Genomic DNA, 24,930 nt, shown 5'->3' with positions numbered 1-24,930 from the left:
TAGCCTGATTGCTGCACTGCGAGCAACGGCAGCTAGTGATCAACTCGGAATGAGGGCCATAAGTGTCTCTACTGTGGGCATTGTATATGAGGGGTGCTACTGTGGGCATTGTATAGAAGAGGTACTACTGTGGGCACTGTGTATAAAGGGCACTACTGTGGGCATCGTGTAGAAGAGGTACTACTGTGGGCATTGTGTATAAGGGGCACTACTTTGGGAATTGTATAGAAGGGGCAGTACTGTGGGCACTGTATAAAGGGTCGCTACTGCGGGCAATGTGTATAAGGGGCACTACTGTGGGAATTGTGTATAAAGGGTACTATTGTGAGCACTGAGTATGAGGGGCACTACTGTGGGCATTGTGTAGAAGGAGCACTAGTGCGGGCATTGTGTAGAAAGGGCACTGCTGCGGGCATTGTGTAGAAGGGGCTCTACTGCGGGCATTGTGTTTATGGTGTACTGCTGTGGGCATTGTGTATAAGGGGCACTACTTTGGGAATTGTATAGAAGGGGCAGTACTGTGGGCATTGTGTAGAAGGGGCAGTACTGTGGGCATTGTGTAGTAGGGGCACTAATTTGGGAATTGTGTAGAAGGGGGCACTACTGTGGGCATTGTGTAAAAGGGGCACTACTGTGGGCATTGTGTAGAAGGGGAACTACTGTGGACATTGTGTAGAAGGGGTACTACTGTCGTTATTGTGTATAAGGGTCACTACTGTGGTCATTGTGTATAAGGGGCACTACTGTGGTCATTGTGTATAAGGGGCACTACTGTGTGCACTGTATATATAGTGGCACTACTGTGGGCACTGACTATAAGGGGCGCTACTGTAGGCAATGTGTATAAAAGGCACTACTGTGGGAATTGTGTATAAAGGGTACTATTGTGAGCACTGAGTATATGGGGCACTACTGCGGGCATTGTGTAGAAGGTGCACTACTGCGGGCATTGTGTAGAAAGGGCACTGCTGCGGGCATTGTGTAGAAGGGGCTCTACTGCGGGCATTGTGTTTATGGTGTACTGCTGTGGGCATTGTGTATGAGGGACACTACTGTGGGCATTGTGTATGAGGGACAGTACTGTGGGCATTGTGTAGATGGTGTACTGCTATGTGCATTGTGTATGAGAGACACTACTGTGGGCATTGTGTAGAAGGGGCACTACTGTGGGCATTGTGTAGAAGGGGCACTACTGTGAGCAATAAATATGGGGCACTACTGTGGGCATTGAGTGTAAGGGGCACTACTATGGGCAATGTGTATAAGAGGCATTACTGTGGGCATTATGTAGAAGAGATACTACTGTGTGTTGTAATGTGTATAAGTAACACTGTGTGGTATAATGTGGGTACAATGTGAATAAGATTGTGCTACTGTGTGACTTAATTTGAATTGGGGATACTATTATGTGGCCACACCTCTTCTTTGTGATACCACACCCCTTTTTTGCGCAATCCCTTTATAAGATATGACAGGGAGGGCATACATTTATAGTTTGCAGGGGGCGCACCGAACACCCCGGCACTGGCCCTTTAGCCAGAAGCAACCAAATACTGGGGGCCAAACTCGTACGTTATTTTAAAGCGGTTTTAATTGCCTTGTAAATGATTGCTGCTTTATAAACAAATGTACGAGTTTGTCTGGAATTGCGGAGCTCCGACCGTCTCGCAAAGCGTTATATCCGCTCCCAAATGTCTGATTATGGCACATGTTTGACTCCCCTGCAGGATACGCCCTGTTGTGTGTATGGTAATATATAACGTGTACTCCTACATATTATGCTAATATTCTATTTGTAACAGTAGGAGGAGTCAGGAGTAGTAAGGGGAGGAGTTTATGCCAGGAACCAGGTGCTGATGCGAGGTGGGCCTGTGTGCTTTAAATGCCAGGCATACCCCTATATATACACACATCACCTGATACTCACATATATACACTGTACTCAGTCACTGTGTGTCTCCTACAGATGGACCAAGTAACAGAGATACCCCAGAGAGATGTCCCCGTCCTCTGTATTTCCAGGATTGTACAGAGGAGAATCACAGGATCCCACAGGAGGATCAGGTAGGTGGGATCTAGGGTTAGGGTCACTAATATACCAGAGTGACTGTTATTATATGATTTGTAGAGCAGCTGTGTCTCATACACTAATAAACCTCTTTTACTTCAGTTGAAGAAATCTGAATATGTTTTTTTATTTTATTATGTGTTATTTAGCATAAAGAACTGACTGATATAAAAGCAGATGATATAGCAGGAGAAGACAACACATATATGACTGATATTATGATAGAAGGTATAAAGGAAGAGGAAGAGATGTATGTGACTGATATAAAGGGAGAAGATATAAAGCGAAAAGAAGAGACGTATGTAAGGAGTGATCAGCAGTGTAAGGAGGAGGAAATCCCTACAGATATCAGCACAGGTGAGTAATAAATACTGATTGCAGAGCAGAGTCACATATTCTCCTTGCTTAGTCACTACAGCTATCTCTTATCCTACACCCTCCTCTGCCAGTACAGACTAATGGCTGAAGTGTATCAGCTCAGTGGGGGAGTCAGGAGCCATCAGCCCCTATTACACTCCTGCTCTCCCCCTCACATCATGTCACTGTGTGTTACCAGCCCAGAGATCTGACCAGTCTCCTCCCCACACTCCCTGGTGTATCTCATACATCAGGAGCCATCACTCCCTATTATACTCCTGCTCTCCCCCTCACATCATGTCACTGTGTGTTACCAGCCCAGAGATCTGACCAGTCTCCTCCCCACACTCTCTGGTGTATCTCATACATCAGGAGCCATCAGCCCATATTATACTCCTGCTCTTCCCCTCACATCATGTCACTGTGTGTTACCAGCCCAGAGATCTGACCAGTCTCCTCCCCACACTCTCTGGTGTATCTCATACATCAGGAGCCATCAGCCCATATTATACTCCTGCTCTTCCCCTCACATCATGTCACTGTGTGTTACCAGCCCAGAGATCTGACCAGTCTCCTCCCCACACTCTCTGGTATAGCTCATACATCAGCAGCCATCAGCCCCTATTATACTCCTGCTCTCTCCCTCACATCATGTCACTGTGTGTTACCAGCCCAGAGATCTGACCAGTCTCCTCCCCACACTCTCTGGTGTATCTCATACATCAGGAGCCATCAGCCCTTATTATACTCCTGCTCTCCTCCTCACATCATGTCACTGTGTGTTACCAGCCCAGAGATCTTACCAGTCTCCTCCCTACACTCACAACTGAACATCATTCATAATATTAAGATGGTGGTGTAGTGGTTAGCATTGCTGTCTGACAGCACTGAAGTCATGCGTTCAGTTTCCAAACAAGGAACTATGTGTGGAGTTTGTATGTGTTTCCACCAACACTCCAAAAATCGTACTTATAGATTATTTGGCTTCTGACAGAAATAACCATAGTGTGTATTTATCTCCATGTGGTAGGGAATATAAATTGTAAGCTCCACTGGGCCAGTGACGGACGTGAATGACTATTCTCTGTAAAGCACAGAGTAATAAGAGTGCACTAAATAGAGAGCTATAATAATATTTTATTTCCAGCAGATGGAGGCACAAGCAGGAATGCCTTGGAGGGAGATCTCATCTTGTCTGTACATATTAAAACAGAAGATAACATCACACAGGATTCTCCAGGAGACAGCGCTGTTCTGTTACATATACATCCGATTCCTCACAGAGTAGATATAATATGTGATCCCTCTAATCGTGAGGACTGTTCTTCTGATAGCTCAGCTTTTGTTACTCATAGTGCAGCTCATATACCTGATAAAATATTTCCCTGTTCTGAGTGTGGGAAATGTTTTGCACGGAAATCACATCTTATTACACATCAAAGAATTCACACAGGTGAGAAGCCATTTCCATGTTCTGAGTGTGGGAAATGTTTTACAGATAAATCACATCTTGTTAGACATCAGAGAATTCACACAGGTGAGAAACCATTTCCATGTTGTGAGTGTGGGAAATCTTTTACACGGAAATCAAATCTTGTTACACATCATGGAAGTCACACAGGTGAGAAACCATTTCCCTGTTCTGAGTGTGGGAAATGTTTTACATTTAAATCACATCTTGTTACACATCAGAGAATTCACACAGGTGAGAAACCATTTCCATGTTCTGAGTGTGGGAAATGTTTTACACGGAAATCACATCTTGTTACACATCAGAGAAGTCACATGAATGCGAACCCATTTCCATGTTCTGAGTGTGGGAAATGTTTTACACGGAAATCAAATCTTGTTACACATCAGAGAAGTCACACAGGTGAGAATCTGTTTCCATGCTCTGAGTGTGGAAAATGTTTTACAGAGAAATCAAATCTTGTTACACATCAGAGAAGTCACACAGGTGAGAAGCCGTTTCCATGTTCTGAGTGTGGGAAATGTTTTACACGGAAATCACATCTTGCTGCACATCAGAGAAGTCACACAGATGAGAAACCATTTCCATGTTCTGAGTGTGGGAAGTGTTTTACAGAGAAATCAAATCTTGTTAAACATGAGAGAAGTCACACAGGTGCAAAGCCGTTTCCATGCTCTGAGTGTGGGACATGTTTTACACATAAAGCAAATCTTGTTAAACATCAAAGAATTCACACAGGTGAGAAGCCATTTCCATGCTCTGAGTGTGGGAAATGTTTTACAGATCAATCAAATCTTGTTAAACATCAGAGAAGTCACACAGGTGAGAAACCATTTCCATGCTCTGAGTGTGGGACATGTTTTATGCAGAAATCAGATCTTGTTAAACATCAGAGAATTCACACAGGAGAGAAACTATTTACATGTTCTGAGTGTGGGAAATGTTTTACATATAAAACAAATTTTGTTACACATTATATTTCACACAGGAAAAGCATTGCTATGAGCTAATACAAAACAGTTTGTTACCCTTCTGCAGATAATTGGAATGTGATTAATTAATATAAGACTGGAATAGATCACTCGAGTGAAACTGTTACTCATTTTTTTATTGTGTATATTCTTCAATGTATTATTTCCTATATATTCTATTTAGTCTAGATGTTACCAGCACTCACCACAGTAATACCAGGCCATATAGCTGTTATGTATGAGCTAGATGTTACCTGCACTCTCCACAGTAATACCAGACCACATAGCTGTTATGTATGGGCTAGATGTTACCAGCACTCTCCACAGTAATACCAGGCCACATAGCTGTTATGAATGGGCTAGATGTTACCAGCACTCACCACAGTAACACCAGGCCACATAGCTGTTATGTATGGGCTAGATGTTACCAGCGCTCACCACAGTAATACCAGCCCACATAGCTGTTATGTATGGGCAGGATGTTACCAGCACTCACCACAGTAATACCAGACCACATAGCTTATGTAGGGGCTAGATGTTACCAGCACTCTCCACAGTAATACCAGGCCACATAGCTGTTATGTATGGGCTAGATGTTACCAGCACTCACCACAGTAATACCAGACCACATAGCTGTTATGTATGGGCTAGATGTTACCAGCACTCACCACAGTAATACCAGGCCACATAGCTGTTATGTATGGGCAGGATGTTACCAGCACTCACCACAGTAATACCAGACCACATAGCTTATGTAGGGGCTAGATGTTACCAGCACTCTCCACAGTAATACCAGGCCACATAGCTGTTATGTATGGGCTAGATGTTACCAGCACTCACCACAGTAATACCAGACCACATAGCTGTTATGTATGGGCTAGATGTTACCAGCACTCACCACACTAATACCAGGCCACATAGCTGTTATGTATGGGATAGATGTTACCAGCACTCACCACAGTAATACCAGACCACATAGCTGTTATGTATGGGCTAGATGTTACCAGCACTCACCACAGTAATACCAGGCCACATAGCTGTTATGTATGGGATAGATGTTACCAGCACTCACCACAGTAATACCAGACCACATAGCTGTTATGTATGGGCTAGATGTTACCAGCACTCACCACAGTAATACCAGACCACATAGCTGTTATGTATGGCTAGATGTTACCAGCACTCACCACAGTAATACCAGGCCACATAGCTGTTATGTATGGGCTAGATGTTACCAGCACTCTCCACAGTAATACCAGACCACATAGCTGTTATGTATGGGTTACAGTTTATAGATTTCAGTCACACACATAAAAGATAAAACACATTATCATTTTTGGAAACATTTTTATTATGGAAACTAATGTGTAGAATCCAGTAATTGCTGTTCTGGAATGGTGGAGTAATGGTGAAGCACGAACCACAAAGTATTTCCTGGAGGTTAGAAAAATATTACAAGTAATTGCTTTCTTTTCACTTTCTTGCAATTTAATGAAAAATAATTATATTGTCCAACAGCAAGCTAATTATATTTTTCTTTAAAAAAAAAGTTATGGTATGTGGCCGCCCTAGCACCCTAATGCTAACCACCATCCCGGCCTATCGCCTGGGCAGCTTGTCCGGCATCAGGAGCGCAGTGCTGTGTTTGCAGCAATGCTTAATTCCAGCGCACAGGTGGGCTGGTTGCTTGGTTTGGCATCTCATCACACTGCAAATCCTGCACTGGACCTGACAACCAACATACACACAGAGAGAGTCAGGTTGTGAGTATTGGAGAACCACAAGTACCAGCATGCAGGGCATTAAGGGCCAACTGGTACCTATATGCCTCTGTAAAAGAAATCCTATTAATATGAAAACAGTACACCGAATATTTTAGTATCTTATTAGCCAGCACCTTTCCCTGGAGGGCAACAGCCTTAAAGCTCTCTTACATGGCCGCCGCCCATCCAGGACTTCCCCCTGGCGTCTTCACCTGGAGGGCAAAGGCCTTATAGCTCTCTTACATGGCCGCTGCCCATCCAGGACTTCCCCCTGGCGTCTTCACCTGGAGGGCAGCGGCCTTTAAGCTCTTATGTGGCCACCACCCTTCCAGGACTTCCCCAGCATCTCCAACCTTCTGGAGCTCTTCAGTGCTCCTCCTCTGCCATCAGAGTGACACCCATTGCCTCATGCTGGCTAATATAAGCTGGCACTAGGGGGTGGGGCAGTGACATGGCAGGCTGCGATTTGGCATCTTGAATTAAATCTGAGTAAACATTTGTGCAATCCTTGGCAGATCCGACTCCCGACTGAACAGTTTGCCAGACACTGGACAAGTGTCCACCGACCAACCCGCACACCCGGTCCTAGTTGCCTGTCGGGTCTTCTGGTTTTTAAACATGCGTAAAAACTAGTAAATCCAACCACTGGCTAATACTGCAGTGTGTAAGCTGCTGAGACCAGAGCAGGTGACCAATCTCTGGTTCTGGAAGCTCAGCACACTATCAATGTGGCAGTGGTGCAAGATCAAGAGGGATCCTGGCACCATGTGCTTCTTCATCAGAGGGTATAGCAGTGAAGAGCAGTATAGGGTATGGCAGTGGAGAGCAGTGTAGGGTATGGCGGTGGTGAGCAGTATAGGGTATGGTGTTGGAGACCAGTATAGGGTATGGCGGTGGAGAGCAGTATAGGGTATGGCGGTGGAGAGCAGTATATGGTATGGCAGTGGAGAGCAAGGCACTGGCTAATAAAACATGAAATGATTCAATGTGCTGTCTATTTTTAAAAAAAATATTTCAGTGGGCCTATAGGTACCATTAATGCCCCACATGCTGGTACTAGTGATTTTCCAAGTACCAGCATGCAGGGGAGACTTGCTTGGACCTGTTGTCCTCCTGTAAAAGACAGTGTTCTTTTACTAATGGACTATTAAGTTGGCACCCTCTGCCGGGGATAGCCCTGGGCTTCAGCCCTGGCCTTGGGTGCCCTAGAGAGCAGGGACCACTTTATTGGGGGGGTCCCCACTTCCCCTGGAATCCCCAGCCTGGGCTGACTAGTTAGCGGGGCTGAATGCTGTGTCCTTGGGACCCCATCAAGTGTGTCCCTTGGCTGTGGCATTACCCCTCTTCTAGTGGAGCCTGGTGCTGGCTCTAAAACTATAGAGTACCCCTACTGACTTTGTTCCCCAGATTTTTAGAACCAAAGCCACCAGGAGCTCAGTGCTGGTTTATAAAATAGAGGTGAACCCTACTCACTTTGTCCCCTGTAGCTGTTTTATTTTAATCAGGGCCAGTTCTAAAGAAAAACCTGCGGCAAGCACTAACGTTAATTAACAGATCAGAAAATGTTGATAAATGGGGTTACATGTTACATCCACCATGATAGTTGAAGTTCATAACCGTAGACAACTCTTTACCATAGAAATTTATAGGTTCTTCTTTACCCCACAGCATTATCTAATTTTTACCAGACTACCTTCTCCAATCAGAATTACTGTTCTCAAACTGAACCGTCTCCTTGTAATAGATCAAGAAGCAAGGACATAACACGTGTGCTGGAAGTCCTAGAGATGGTCATCGATGGTCACCATCTATGGTACCATTGACAGGTAACATTGATGGTGTGAAACCATTTGCAAGAAACTAGCTGTGGTTTCACCCACCGATGGTCACCCCTGCTTTACTATTTAATATGCTGCGGGCCAATGAGAGCCCGTAGGCAAAGCTTCATGGGAGTGTCGGGGTAGAGCTAAAAAAAATATTTGTTGGCTGTGTATCATCGATGGCAGGTAACCATCTGATTCTTTCCAATACTACATTGGCCATAGACCATCAATGATTTTGAATAATCCATGGCCATCCCTAGCTATTGTTAGGGGGCCTTAAGTAACAACCCCGGGGCTGCCTCCACCATGTGACAAATCACCAGCTATTGGTAGAGACCATTCCCTGATGAGAGGAGCTGATGACATCAGACTGAAGAATGGTGTTTTTTGAATAATGTATGGTCATAGGTTAAAATACAATTTTTTTTTTTGTTTTAAAAAAAGTATATTTATGACCAGTGCATTGGATGGAAATGTTACTTCACAAAAGGGGAGGTGGTTCTTAGATATTTAAACGGTCAACAGGGTCAAAAAATCAACATGAAAAAGGTCACACATGGTTGACACTTTTTTAGGGTTTTGTTCACTTTTAACTGAATTTACTATCAATGTCACAAACGATTACCTTTACTAACCTGGTGGTAAGTAAAGCGAGACACCCTGCCCAAAGCGTGGTGTGTCAATTTGGGTGAAATATGTTTAAAAACAAAATATCGGGGGGTGTGGCCTGGCCAGCAAACTGAGCAGAAGGGTTTTACAAGAGCTCCTGAAAACCCTTCCTATAGAGACCTCTAAAGCCGCTTGTTTAGCCATAACACTGGCCTCTTATCACATTGTGGCCCTGCCTGGACCCACCTCATCGAGGGGTAGCGACTGCGGAGCCGGGGGACCCTTTTAAGGGTCACTGCAGGTTGCGGCCTACCCCTCTCTGTGAAGCCGGGGACTGGAGTAGTAATCCCCCCCTCCCGGATCCGACACTCGGCCGAGTGTTTTACCCACACCGGGGAGCTAGAAGACAGATACTGTATCTACCTGGAGCGGGAGGCAGCGGGACACGAAGGAGACACAGACGGGACACGGAGACGGTAACCCCTCAGACCCGCACGTCAGTGAAGTGAGGACGGAGACGGAGGCCCTGGGTACCCGCGGTCCGGACGGAGGCGACGGCTGGTAAGCTTTGAATAGTTTATTAGTCCCTCGCTATCCGGCGGCCCTGCGGCGCCCGAGGCACCTCTCGCACTTCCACCCGCTAGCGCCCAGACACTACAGCCCACGACGCAGGCCCAATTGGCAAGGCCTCCGCTCCCCACACACACAGACCGGGGATTAAAGTTTTGAAGAGGCCCAGCCACAAGTTCCGGGACCGGAACGAGAATTCGGCAGGCCAAGGAGAAATCACCCTAATACTGGGCACATTTTATTAATTTATCCAACAGCCTTTTCCTGCACTGAACCCTCTGGAAATACCGGGTGGCTGTAGATATCGCCACCTGACACCCAGAGTTGCAGCCACAGCCTCCCTCCCCCAGAGGGTGAATATCAGCAGCACACAAAATACACAGAGTCTCCCTGGTTATCCCTGAACCTCTTCACGGAAGACCCTGACCGCCGGCTGGCCCGGGTTGGGAACCAGGAATCACGGGACCAGGAAAGAAGTAAACGTCCTATGGCCCTGCTCGACTCTCAAGTGCATATCGCTTGATTTTTCAGGAACACGCAGGCATACACCCGCCGCTAACCAATACAATATATAGGGTGCGACCTCCCCTGTGAAGATGATGCCCTTCTAACAACATGACTGCCCCGCCGTCGCTTCCTGCCTGAATAACCACTCACCACGGTCATCCTCTCTTTACCTATATGATCTACTAATCCCTCCAGGGACATCTCGACATGCCTCCAAAGAAATCGAAGGGGTCTAAATCTGCTTCACAAGTGAATTTCTTTGGGTCCTCCTCCTCCGGTAAGAAGAAGACTCATACAACACTTTCCTCGCCGAATTTGGCTCAAACATCTCAAGCAACTTCATTAATAATAAGCAACACGGCCCATGCCGCACAAGCTGAGATGGACTCCTTAGATGGTCCGGTCACGCTACGATCAATCCACTCCCTGCTAGCCTCTTTCAAGTCAGACATTACATCTGAGCTTAGATCCAATATACAAGCCCTCCGCGCTGATATTTCTGAAATCGGTGACAGGACAGATCATATCGAACACAAGATGGAAGAGCTAGTAACATCACATAATGACCTGATCTCTGCACATGACGCTCTCCTGGACGAGGTCGCTATCATCCGAGACAAAACTACAGATTTGGAGGACCGCTCACGTAGGAATAATATAAAGATAAGAGGCATTCCTGATGATGTTCCAAATGCTGACTTATATGGATACGCCACAGATCTTTTCCACAAATTGATACCTGACGTCCCACTACCTGACCTCCTGATTGACAGGATTCATAGACTCCCGAAGTCTAGACAAGCACCTGCTCAGGCCTCCCGGGACACACTTCTCAGGGTTCATTTTTTTCACACTAAGGAAAAGATTCTACGTGCAGCACTGCCCGCTTCAACTACGGCGACTTGCCTGGGCTCTCTCCAACTTTTCCAGGACCTGTCTCCAGCGACTATGGCCAAAAGGCGATCATTCTTCAACATTACATCAGCTTTACGAAAAGCTACGGTTCAATATAAGTGGGGTTTCCCCACTAAACTGATCGTGCTACGTAATGGCACAACCACCGTCATCACCACACCAGAGGATGGAGCTAAAACTCTGGAAAAATGGGACATTCCTCTCGACATGCAGCCTGTCCCCCCAGCTACATCACCGAAACGGATTGCCCAAGACTGGACACTAGCCCCGGGCTGAGAAACACTTGGGAATACCCATACAACAACCATATGATAATTACTACTCAGGTTTTGTTTTTTCCCATGCAGGCTCATTTGTAGCTATATTTCATTATACTATAGCCAATACTTTGAGTCGGATGTTTCGATGTTTTTGTTTAAACTTAGATAGAAGTAGACCTGTCTATGCTTCAAATAGACAACAAACGCCATTTCCTATAATCTTAGGATGACCTACATTTGCTTAGTTTTTTCTATCTACCATATCCATCATTGTGATTGATGATTATATGTTAAACATGTTCTGGTTTGGAGGCGACGGTGGGAAAAGTTGGCTGGTATGCCACCCACCCACACCTATCCGTCACGATACCCTTGTGACGGGATATCTGGCTCCTTTATGGATGCCATTTCTGTTTTTTTTCCATGTTTTATCTCTTGTTCTGTCCTCTACCCCCATATTCTTTTCTCTTCTGATGTTGACTATATTTCAATCTTACAGGACTGTGCCGATATGCATGAAAAATGGCTGCATGAGTTACTGACGCTTTTAGCCATGCTATGTATCACCCCCTCATACCCTCCCTCATGGCCACCTTTCTAAGTCTTAATGTTAAGGGGCTTAATTCACCTAATAAGAGGCGTCTGGCCCTAAAATACTTTACAGATCAAAAAGCAGATATAGTAGCTATACAAGAATCCCACTTCCCACTACACTCCCCCCCTCAGTTCTCCAATACCAACTACCCGGTTCACTATATCTCTTGTGGGCCGTTCAAGAGGAACGGTGTCGCTATCCTCTTCCATAAATCGTGCTCTTTCCAATTGGAAAATAAATGGGTAGATGGAAATGGTAGATACCTGATTCTAGTGGGGAAGCTACGAACCAAATATGTAACGTTGGTCTCCCTATATGCCCCTAATTCTAATCAACCCAGATTCCTGAAATCCTTCTTTCAAAAGCTATACAGTGTCAAGAAAGGAGCGGTTTTCCTGATGGGTGACTTTAACCTAGCCCCTGACCCCAATCTTGATAAATCCTCGAAACTCGACAAACAGTCCGCTAATGCAGCCAAAGCACTGGCTTCCTCCTTCTCACACCTACTAGCCGAATTTGACCTATATGATGCTTGGAGAATCAGGAACATAGGGGCCAGAGACTATACATTTTATTCGGCAGTGCACAGATCCTATTCTAGGATCGATTTGCTCCTGACGGATAAATGGACATTACAATCAATTCCCAATGTCAAAATACTGCCGATATCATGGTCAGACCACGCGCCATTACTTTGGACTTGGTCATACAAAACACATACCCCAGCACCACGCCCCTGGAGACTACGGGACTACATTTTGAAAGATGAGGACGGAGTCTCTATATTACGAGAGGCCTTGTCTTCCTATTTGGCCACAAACAGTCCCGCAGATACCTCCATCTCCAATCATTGGTGTGCTCTTAAAGCAGTCCTGCGAGGTGCAGCTATCCATGCTTCAGCTCATATAGCGCGTCGAGACCGGGAAGTCCAGTTGGCTTATGAGCTGGAGGTGACGACGCTAGAAACCAAACATAAACAATCCCCTACCGATGATGTCACCCTAACGTCTCTAACTGAAGCAAAGAGGAAATTAAACAGTCTTTACTTTTTACACGTACAAAGAGCTCTCTCTAACCTAAAGCAGAAATACTATACATTAGGCAATAGGGCGGGTAAATTATTGGCGCGGAAACTCAGAGGGAAAAATCTTATCAATAGAATTAAATACTTGGCGAACTCAGACGGACCGCCGTCACTGAACCCTAAAGACATTGCAAACCAATTTGCCTCCTATTATAGGAAGCTATACAACCTCAAACAGGACCCACTAACCCCGCAACCTTCCTTGCAGCTTATACGGTCTTTTCTAGACTCCATTAACCTACCTTCCATTTCCCCCGAGGATGCCTCCACACTTTGTACACCCTGGACTGAGAGAGAAATTCAGTCTTCCCTGAAAGCCCTTAAAAAAGACAAAGCCCCTGGGCCGGACGGGTTCATTAATCTCTTTTACATCACATTTCAGGACTCACTCTCCCCACTCCTCCTTAATCTGTACAATGATGCTTCCTCTAACCCTTTTCCTAGAGAAATGTTGGAAGCACGGGTGATAACGATTCTCAAACCTGGCAAGAACCCATCCCTCTGCGCAAACTATAGACCCATAGCACTTTTGAACACAGATATAAAGATGTATGCCAAACTACTTGCAAATAGACTGAACCCGCTGATTCCCGCATTGGTTCATCAAGATCAAGCGGGCTTCACTATAGGACGCCAAGCCTCTGACAATACCAGGAGAGTCTTCTCCCTTCTAGAGGCCCGCTCCATGTCGAGGGAGCCCTTATTGTTGCTTTCACTAGATGCGGAGAAAGCTTTCGACAGGATTCACTGGGTATACATGTCAGAAGTTCTTGCCAGGTTTGGGTTCACGGGTCAATTCTTACAGAACGTCCTACGCCTATACATGTACCCCTCAGCACACGTTTTTAGTAACGGGTTCCTATCCGATACTTTCCCCATCACCAACGGCACTCGCCAGGGATGCCCACTGTCACCATTAATTTTCATTTTAGCCATAGAACCCCTAGCAGAGAAAATTAGAGCGTCCACCCTAGTTAGCGGAGTCTACATAGGTCCCACACAACACAAGATTTGCCTGTTTGCAGATGACGTCCTGTTGTTCGTAACTAAACCTGAAATTTCCCTCCCAGCTATCCACGATATCTTGCAAGACTACTCCAAAATCTCCTACTATAAACTAAATACGGCTAAAACAGAGGCATTGGCATTTGATATTGAACCAATCCCACTCCAATCTCTACAATCTACATATCCCTACGCCTGGCAGGACTCTTCCATCCAATACCTTGGGATTAAGATTCCTTCCAGTTCTCATCCCACGGTGGAGTGTAACTACCTTCCCCTCTTGGCCCAATTCCGTACCCTCACCAAACAGTGGACGAACTACGAAATCTCATGGCTGGGGCGCCTTTCATCAATTAAAATGATGCTCCTCCCTAAAATCCTTTACCTCTTTAGAGCCATACCTTACTTAGTACCGTTTACTCTCCTTAACAAATTTTATGCTGTCATGTCTACTTTTATTTGGAAGGGCAAAAAACCCAGGATAGCTAGAAACCGTCTCTTTAGATCCAAAGATAAGGGGGGTCTTGCATTTCCTAACCTTGAGCTATATCAGCATGCATGTTTACTTGATCAGATAAAGGACTGGCTCCAGACTGACCCCATAAAACCATGGGTGAATATTGAAAGTAATATGTGCACAGGATTCCCTCTCCCAGATTTAATCTGGGTCAAACCACCACATAGACCCCCGTCTACCAAACTTATAAGGAGTATAGCTAACTCTCTTAAGGTCTGGGACAGATTAGTTAATAACCTGGGCGACTGCCCGCTTCCCTCTACGCACTTATCCATTTTAGCAATTTCCAAAATACTCCCAGACCTACCAATACGGAACTGGCAGGAGTTGGGGGTTCGACAGATCAAGGATTTGTATGACAAATCAGAGCTGAAAACCTTTCAACAACTACAAACCCAATATCTGATACCAACAAAGGATTTTTACAAGTACTTACGTATCAGACATTGGATTGGGGCAAACATGCCGAACCCTCTCATCCCACCTACCCCACCCCCATATATTTTAAGTAACCTTTCCTCCATACAGCACAAAGGTAGTATATCTCAGTGGTATGTTACGCTCCTCTCCCCACTCAATGACAAGAAACTACATGTTCAAACACGGTGGGAAGCGGAATTTAATATCTCTCTGACTGAGCAAGATTGGGAAAATATTTTTATGAACATCTTTAAAATGTCTAGGTGCATCAACCACACTGAAATGATGTTCAAACTGATACATGGTCTATATCATACTCCTGATAGACTCCATAGGATCTGGCCAGATTCCTCTAAATTTTGTTGGAGGCAATGTGGATCAGAGGGCACTCTAACCCACATATTTTGGACATGCCCAGTTATCAGACCATTGTGGATAGAGATCTTTGGGCTAATTGAAAAGATCACAAAGGTTACCCTCCCCCTCCGCCCCGAAATTGTCTTTTTACATTACTTTCCTCCTCATATACCCCCTGAATACTCTTATGTGATAGGCCATATTCTCATGGCTGCCAGGGCCGCAATTGCGCAGTATTGGAAAAGATCAGACCCCCCACGCTTATCCAAAATTGTAACGTCAATACAGCACAATTGTGAAATGGAAACTATGAGCATTAAATATTCTCTAGCTCCCCAATCTCCTCTACTGAAATGGCTACCGTGGTTAGAGTATTACTCATCTGGCTCTACCCCCCGGAACGCCTTGGCGGGCAATAGATGATGCTTAACCCATTTTTCCCAATTTTTATTTACCTTTATATTTAAGTTTACATACTGTTTAACCAAAATACAAAGAAATATGCGCAGCCCTCCTGCAGGGTCCCTGAACGACCGACGGTCAACATCCCCCCTATTCTGCACTATATTCTTTACCTATCTCTTCTCTTACTCATTTTCCGCACTTCTTCTTTATTTCCAACTCTTAAGATCTTTAATTTAAGTATTAATACTACTTTACAAATACATAGAATGATTATCAGACATGCAGCTACAGTATTATTGCTTTATTTTTGTTTACATAACGTTATGTATGTCCTGTAATGTAAAAACTTCTCTAATAAAAATTTCTTCAGTGAAAAAACAAAATATCACCAACTTTTTTGGTGTTGACCCTTTCATGTCAACCTTTTGACTGTTGACCCTATGGTGTCGACCTTCTATCTATCTAACAGATCTTCACAAAAGAACTTATTGAGTCACAATCTTCCTTATGGCAAACAACTAAATAAATTGGGGGCCTCAGAGAAGTCTGGTGCAGGTGCTGATGTTGTGCCAACATTGTGTTACTTCAGCCTTTTATCATTGGTAACGGATCAGGAAGTACCAATACCATCAGTGAGGAACCTGAGTGCTGGGCCACCTGCATCATATTGTGGAGAAATGGAAGACATCCCAACTGGTGGAATAGTAATTGTGCACAAAAATACACACACCCTGAAACACAATGTTTTATACATTTCATTTTGAAACATGTATGTTATAAATTTGTGAGTGTTTCAGCAGATTGGTGAGTAATGAGGATTGGGTATAGGTCTGCAGTAGGATTGTACATAATAGTCTGTTCTGCTGAGGATTGGACAAGTGTGTACCCAGTTTAAGGCAAACAGCAGACCCATCATTCATCAGACACAGAGTCCCAGGGAATGACTGATTCTGTATAGAGGGTTATGGGTTGGTCAGTTGCTCTGAGAAGGAAGGTGTGATGGATGGTTTTCACTAATTATTTATTTCTTAACAGTTTCTTATATAGTGCAGCAAATTCCATTGCGCTTTACAACTGGACACAATTAGAAGACTAAGCTGGGTAAAAAAAGTCATAGAGGTAGGAGGGCCCTGCTCACAAGCTTACAATCTATAAGGAAATATCCTAGTGTATACATGCCTATCTATTGCATAGTTGTCCACCAGATTGCAAAGGTTCTTGGTGGGCTACATGATATCACATCACAGCCATGATGAACCAGGGTCAGGAGGAAGGGAGAGTGAAGAAAGAAAATATGTGGCGGATATGAAGACTGTACTGTGGGGGTATAATTGGATAGGAAAGCTATGAAGGTAATGTGAGCGGTTCTGGAATTTAATAAGCTTGTCTGAATAGGTGAGTTTTCAGGGAACACTTGAAGGTTTGGAGACTAGAGGAGAGTCTTATTGTATGTGGTAGGGCATTCCACAGAGTGGGTGCAGCCCCAAGAAAGTCCTGTAATTGTGCATGGGAGCAAGTAATGTGTGTGGATGAGAGACGTAGATCTTGTGAAGAGCAAAGGGGCCGGGTTTGGAGATATTTTGAGATAAGTGAAGAGATGTATGTTGGTGTAGTATGGTTAATAGCCTTGTGTGTAAGTAACAGTATTTTATGTTGAATTTGGTAGAATACAGGTAACCAATGGAGGGACTGACATAGTGAGCCTGCAGACGATGAACATCTAGTGAGGAAGATTAGCCTCACAGCTGCATTCAGAATGGATTGTAATGGTGAGAGTCTTAGTAAAACCAGTAAGAAGACTATTGCAATAATCAATGCAGGAGATAATGAGAGCATGGATTAGAATTTTAGCAGTGCCTTGTGTAAGATATGATCATATTTTGGATATGTTTCTTAGATGCATGTAACATGATTTTGAGGCAGATTGAATGTGGGGAGCAAAGGACAGTTTTGAGTCAAGTACTACACCTAGGCAGCGAGCTTGTGATGTAGGATGATTGTAGAGTTCTCATCAGTGATAGAAATATCAGGTAGGTAACTGCTATTGGCTGGTGGAAATATAATTAACTCTGTTCTGGAAATATTAAGTTTGAGGTGGCAAGATGACATCCAAGATGAAACAGCAGAGAGGCATTCAGTGACCCGACCCAGTACAGATAGAGACAAATCAGGGGAGGATAGATAGATTTGAGTATCATCTGCGTACAGATGATACTGAAATCCAAAAGAGCTGATTAGTTTCCCAAGAGACGAGGTATAGATTGAGAAAAGTAGAGGACCTAAGACTGAGCCCTGCAGTACTCCAACTTAAAGAGGTAGCGAAGAAGAGGTGGATTCAGAGAAATGGACACTGAAAGAGCGATTAGATAGGATATGACCAAGAGAGGGCTGTGTCCTGAAGACCTAGGGATTATAGTGTTAGTATAAGAAGAGGGTGGTCAACAGTGTCAAAAGCAGCAGAGATCTAGATGACTAAGTAATGAGTAATGGCCTTTAGACTTTGCAGTGACCAGATCATTCACTACTTTAGTCAGTGCTGTCTCTGTGGAGTGTTGGGAGCAAAAGCCTGATTGGTTCAATAAATTGTATGAGTTAAGAAAGTGTGTGAGGCGAGTGTAGGCAAGTTTTTCAAGGAGCTTGGAGAGACATGGGAGCTGAGAGATGGGACAGTAGTTTGAGAGAGAGTTAGGGTCAGAATTTAGTTTTATCAGAATGGGAGTAATCACTGCATGCTTGAACAGTGAAGGAAAGATACCAGTAGAGAGAGAGAGAGATTACAGCTGTTAAGGTAGGGATGAGCACACGAGACAGAGCTTTACTTATTTGTGAGGGTATAGGATCAAGAAGAGACGTAGTAGAGTAGCAGGATGAGTGTTGATATTTCATCTTCATTTGTGGGATAAAATGAGAAAGTTTTAGAGGGTTCAGGTAGGGAATTGAGTAGGTCACTGGTTGAGGAAGAGTATACCATTTCATCTTGGATCTTCTCAATCTTGTCCTTGAAGTTGGAAGCAAGATCTTGTGCCTTGATAGTGGCTGCCCGGTTGGGTGAAGGAGGGTTGAGAAATGATTTAAATGTATTAAAGTAATTTGTGGTTAGAGGCTTGAGAAGAGATGAGTTTGGAAATATGTTTGTTTGGCAGTGTCCAGGGCATTACAATAAGAGTGGTAGACAGTCTTATATGTGAGGAAGTCACTTGGAATACAACATTTACGCCACTGGTGTTGAACTTTATGTGACAGTTTTTGTAGGTGTCTTGTTACTTTAGAGTGCCACGGTTGACATCTAGGTCTACGTGGAGTGTGATGGGTAGCTGGAGCCACTTCATCAAGGGCTATCTGTAGAGTCTGGTTCAGGTGCGATACAGCCATCTCAGGAGAAGTGAATGCAGAAATAGGTGAAAGCAGTTGTAGCAGTGAGGTGGAAATTCTTGACGATTATTTGCTTCAATATTTCTGCAGGTTTGAGGAGGATTGGAGGATGTCAGCGACACTTGAGTTTGAAGTATTAGCAGAGAGCATGTAGGTGATAAGGTTGTAATCTGACAGAGGAAAAAGTGTGTTAGTGAGTTCAGAAACTCAGCATAATCTGGTGAATACTAGATCAAGGCAGTGTCCCTCCTGATGAGTAGAGGAGTCAGTCCATTATGAGAGGCCGAGAGAGGAGGTTAGAGAGAGTAGATTGGAGGCATGAGCAGCAGATTTTGGACTATCAATAGCAATATTAATATCTCCCATGATAATGGTGGAGATGTCAGAGGATAAGAAGTGAGGGAGGCAGAAAACTCATCTACAAATTGTTTGGGATGCCCAGGTGGGCGATAGATAGCTGCAACATGCAGAGAAAAAGGAGTGTAAATTCAGATAGAAGGCCTAATTCAGCAGGGATCGCAAATCAGCAAAAATATAGCGTAAAAACGCAAATTCTGCAACTTAAATAGCAAAAACTTGAGGGAAAAAAAACAATTTCTGAGACTTAGCAAAAACTGCGTATGCACTACGAAAAGTAGGCGGTTCCGGTATGAATGGTCGACCATGTTATGGTCGACAGTCATTAGGTCGATCACTATTGGTCGACATTGACATGGTCGACATGGACACATGGTCGACACATGAAAAGGTCGACATGAGTTTTTTAACCTTTTTTGGTGTCTTTTTTTGCGTAAAGTGACGGGAACCCCAATTAGTGCACCGCATCCCCTCGCAAGGCTCGCTTTGCTCGCCATGCTTCGGTCATAGTGCCTTCGCTTCGCTCGGCACAGTTCCAATCGTAGTCCACGTGGATCGTTAAGTATGGAAAAGTTCCCCATAAGAAAAAAAAGTTAAAAAAACATGTCGAACTTTTCATGTGTCGACCAATAGTTGTCGACCATAACATGGTCGACCATCTGAACGGATACCACAAAACATACCCACACATAAACATATGTTGAAGAACAACAACATCTTTTTATTTTCAAGTATTGCAAATTCTGCTCCATTTGTATGTAAATAAAAGCAAAGAAACAATAATATGTAATGTTCAACCGTTATACCAATAATTGCTGTTGTGTAGGGTTTAGAGGTTAGAATTCACACTCTCTCTAGTTGAATATATTTGAATGCATTATGGGCATTAGTCAATGTTTGAAGAAAAACAATATGGTGTCTTTAAGATAATAATTGCTAAATTACCACAAGATCATTTGACCAATTAAGCGATGGTTGAATTGTTGAGTAGTTTCTTTAATTTGGGTGCAGGAAAGTAGGTTGTGCAATTTTTAAGAGAAAAACACTTGTTAGCAAAAAAATGCAACATCAGAAACATGTACGCAAAAATTGCGTACATTTGTAATATGTACGCAAAAATTGCGATTATTAGGATGGTTTTCGCAATATTTGCACATTTCACAAGACCACCTTCTTTTTGTTAAATTAGTGTTGCAGTTTTTCTGTTTGGGCGTGCTTTCGCAATTTTGTTTTTGCTCGCAATTTTTGCAATCCTTACTGAATTTGCCCCCTAGTATCCATTATTATAATGTGAACATTCAACGATTCAAAATACATCCAGCATTTATTGATGCAAGTTTAGTGGATATTTGTGCCATACTGTACATTGAGCATTTAGCTAGATATAACCAAGTGGATCGATCTTGTATCGGTTGCTGTCAGAAAAACATGTATTCTGGAATATGTATTTATGTATATTTTTAAGTTATATATTTATATGCTCTGTACAGAATATACACAGGTATTGTTTAAAGTATACCTGGTGTATAAAATAATCGCCACTACTTACTTAACTACCACCTGAATCTCCTATATTGAAGCTACCTGTGCATTATGCTAATTTCTGGAGTAACAAGGATAAAAGATCCGGGCAGGCTCAGGTAGCTATATATGCCTCTTGATAAAGCCGCCCAAGTGTGGTGAAACGCGTTGAGGACACGGAGTGCTGAAATCTGGAGCCGTCAGCTGTTCCTTTTGCAAACACCAGTGCACACCGGTGAGCGGATCTGTGTGCACTGGTGTTTGCATGCTTCCACTACTGCCTGACGCTGACCGCTCACATAGATGTGTATTCGATGTCAATCTGACGAGCGAGACCGTGAGCACTGGTGAGCATTTGACCAGGAATATATGACACTGATCGAATGAGTGTTACAGTCGCAATCTACATCTGCATCAAAGAGACGCCCACTTGCATCTGATAATTTACATATTACCCTCCTCATTTCGAAACTGCTACATTACTTATGGTATTGGAATTCCAACCAAATCACAAACCAGCTAACAATTGTGCATATACGGGTGTTGTTTATTCATTTTTTTATATCTATAGTGAGTGACTACTCACCATAACCCTGTATATCCTTATCCATTAGGTATTTATCGAGCCCATTCTTAAAAGTGTTGACCGAGTCCGCCATTACTACTCTCTCAGGCAGGGAATTCAAAACTCGTATTCTCCTTACTGTGAAAAAACCTTTCCATCTCTGGGTGTGAAATCTCCTCTCCTCTGACCTAAGTGGGTGTCCACGTGTCCTGTGTTGATCTTACCAAAAACAGATCCCCCGCAAGCTCTTTTATTGTCCTCTTATATATTTGTAAATGTTGATCATGTCCCCTCTTAGTCTCCTCTTTTCAAGCAATAACATGCCTAGTCTTGCAAGCCTTTCCTCGTATTCCAGCGTCTCCATGCCCTTAATTAGTTTGGTCGCCCGCCTCTAACCCTTTTCTAGTTCCAGGATATCCTTTTTGTAATATGGTCCCCAAAATTGGACACAGTATTAAAGATGAGGCCTCACTAGGGCTTTATATAATGGGAGTATAATACTCTCGTCCCTTGCATCAAATCCCCGCTTTATACATGCTAATACATTGTTAGCCTTCTTTGCTGCAATCCTACTTTGGGTACTGCTGCTTAGTACTTCTATAATCTAGAGGTATATTGCTAATTTATAACATTGATCAATCTTGCTACTAAATAGTAATTATTTTGGTATTTGTACTTTGTTATGTGATTGTATTTTTTATTGTATATTAAATATGTATTTTTACATTTAAGACAATGTATATGCATTATTAAGCGCCACCTAATTTTGTTTTTGGTTCTTAATAGTAAATAGGAGAGACCGGCTATCTCTCCATTAGGTGGCTGCTGATCTGCATAACTACTCGGCCACAAGCACAGCGCCACTAAACCCTAATTACTTTTCCAGGAGTATGGTAGCTAGTTGCCAGTAGAGTCATATTCCTGGCTGTGGACTTATGATACATGGTAGTTAAAAGTTTGCCATTATGCAAAACAGTAGTGACATTTAGAAAACTCATGGACCTGTCAGTGAATTTGTGTGTGAAACAGATAGGTATTTCAAGATGATTGATATCGTCAACCATCTATATAAAGGATTCCTTAGTACCCTGCCAAAGGATGAATACATCATTGATGTAGCATCTATAAAATAGGATGAGTGCTACCATCAGTCCTGCATTAGGCCAAGAGTAAAGTATCCTGAGGCCATTCATGTGTGGGGTTGCTCCTCAGCCAAGGGAGTGGGCTCACTCACAATTTTACCTAAGAACACAGCCATGAATAAAGAATGGCACCAAAACATCCTCAAAGAGCAACTTCTCCCAACCATCCAAGAAGTTTGGTGAGGAACACTGCCTTTTCCAGCATGATGGAGAACCTTGCTATAAGGCAAAAGTGATAACTAAGTGGCTCGGGGAACAAAACCATGGACAGTTAACTCCCCAGACCTTAATCCCATTGAGAACTTGTGGTCAATCCTCAGGAAGCGGGTGGACAAACAGGAACTCACAAATTCTGACAAATTCCAAGCATTGATTAGGCAGGAATGGGCGGCCACAAGTCAGTATGTGGCCCAGAAGTTGATTGACAGCAGCCAGGGCAAATTGCAGAGGTCTTCAAAAAGAAGAATCAACACTGCAAATATTGACTCATTGCATAAACTTAATGTAATTGTCAATAAAAGCCTTTGACACTTGAAATACTTGTAATGTTACTTCAGTATACCATAGTAACATAGGACAATAAGGTCTAAAAACACTGAAGCAGCAAACTTTGTGAAAAGCAATACTTGTGTCATACGCAAAACTTTTGGCCACAGCTGTATTATGGTTCCATGTGGGAAACACAGCAAAATATGTAAACGCTCAAGAGGCGGGTGTGTGTAGGTGTGGGGGAAAAACCTTTTTTATCCACTTTGTTTATATATATATATATATATACATAAACCTTCCAATCCCATCACAGACATGAGGCAACAGGGCAGATGCGACCAGGGAAAATATAAGAATCCGACATATCTAGTATCTGATGTTTTTCTAATTTCCAAAAAGAGGATGAACTCACTAATTCTGTACAAGTGACATACATCAATGACACCGTAAAAAATTATTTTCATTTTTTTTAATTACACATTGCGTTTGTTGCAAGGTTTATATCAGGTAATTAGTGAGGGGAGAGTTACAGAAAGAAGAAAAGGTGTCAGGAGAAGGGATTGAGGGTTTGGACATCACATAACTATTCATCTATATGAACTTTATATATGATCAGAGGCAAACTGAGAAATCATGTCAGGCCATTAAAGATAACATATCAGCAGAGGGTCTACAACAAAACCCATCCTGTGCTCCTAACTGGCTTAGGGTCGGGGTAGAGAACCGGAACATACATCAAAGCCGTGCTTCTAAAATCATGTTCACGTGACACACTAACAGGGCATATTATAAAGGTCTCCTCACAGCATCACACTTGCCACAATGAGGACCACCAGTGGAGAAGTCATTATGGTGGTTCAACTGCGACCAAATTGAGGCAGTGTTGTCAGCTTGACTGTTACCAATACTGGCAATATGTTCAGTGATACAGGTGACCCAAATGGTTTCCATAATAGAAGTGAGGAGGGGCAGGTAGGAAGTCCTCTCATGGACTGCAACCCAACACTTCACAGTATATACCATAAATGTGTCTACTTTGGGACACCAGGGATGGGCCTTGCTAAGAGGGAATATGAAGCTGCGCTATGGGCATGAACCGAGGTAGCAGAGGAAACAAGGTTAACACATATCTATTTCCAAGTATTGATGTCAGATGTTTCTCCTCCATCGCGTTACCCATCCAATTCATGTTTTTTCTTAGGCAGGGCTCTATTTGAGAGGTGAAAAAATTACAGAAAGGAAACCTCTTGCAGGATGTGGAGTCAACACGACTCAATCATGGATCCCTGCCAGGGGTTTATGATGATAAAAATTACAAATTAGGAGATATTGGAAGCCAACATCTATCCCTATCATTGGCATAAGAAGGCACATTACATTCACTATGTCAATGAGGAAAAGGAGGCCACATATGATCCATTGTTAGAAAGCATTGTTATTTCATCATGGTGGAAAATTTGGGTTGTCCCATAACTTGGAGAAAGATGTCTGAAGGATAGAAGAAAGTGCAGCTCAATCCCACACTCAACAGGAAAAGGCTACTGTGGGAATTTTTTTTAAGTCAGAACATTTACAATTCTGTGGTGCCCACAGAAGAGCAGAAATGGAGAACCAATTCAACGAGAGCACCAATTCTGATTCCCCAGACTGGTTTGGAGTGTCAGGGAATGCCTTGCATGAGACAAGCTGTGATAAAATAGAGTTGTACATTAGTGAAACCCAAATCCAGATATCAGTCAGTGGGACATTTGAAATTGAATGGTGTAGTGGCATCAGGAAAGGATGTG

The 24,930-nt window shown here is 43.4% G+C and overlaps 2 protein-coding genes across 2 annotated transcripts in view; one reads left to right on the top strand and one right to left on the bottom strand.

The window, feature by feature from the left end:
• The window catches only part of LOC135054582 (gastrula zinc finger protein XlCGF57.1-like), a 134,167-nt gene that overhangs the window by 55,291 nt on the left and 53,946 nt on the right, over positions 1-24,930 (bottom strand). The gene's annotated exons all lie outside the window — the stretch shown is intronic.
• The window catches only part of LOC135055814 (uncharacterized), a 69,016-nt gene that overhangs the window by 15,849 nt on the left and 28,237 nt on the right, over positions 1-24,930 (top strand). The window contains exons 3-9 of the mRNA XM_063960284.1: positions 1,967-2,064; positions 2,218-2,425; positions 3,573-4,903; positions 10,335-10,976; positions 12,275-14,943; positions 19,160-19,219; positions 22,975-23,158. Coding sequence (XP_063816354.1) covers positions 1,967-2,064; positions 2,218-2,425; positions 3,573-4,903; positions 10,335-10,976; positions 12,275-14,943; positions 19,160-19,219; positions 22,975-23,158 — 5,192 coding nt within the window. The remainder of the gene's footprint in view (positions 1-1,966; positions 2,065-2,217; positions 2,426-3,572; positions 4,904-10,334; positions 10,977-12,274; positions 14,944-19,159; positions 19,220-22,974; positions 23,159-24,930) is intronic.

Source organism: Pseudophryne corroboree, chromosome 3, assembly GCF_028390025.1.
Source record: "Pseudophryne corroboree isolate aPseCor3 chromosome 3, aPseCor3.hap2, whole genome shotgun sequence".
Taxonomy (NCBI): Eukaryota; Metazoa; Chordata; class Amphibia; order Anura; family Myobatrachidae; genus Pseudophryne; species Pseudophryne corroboree.
This window is presented reverse-complemented; position numbering and strand designations above follow the sequence as displayed.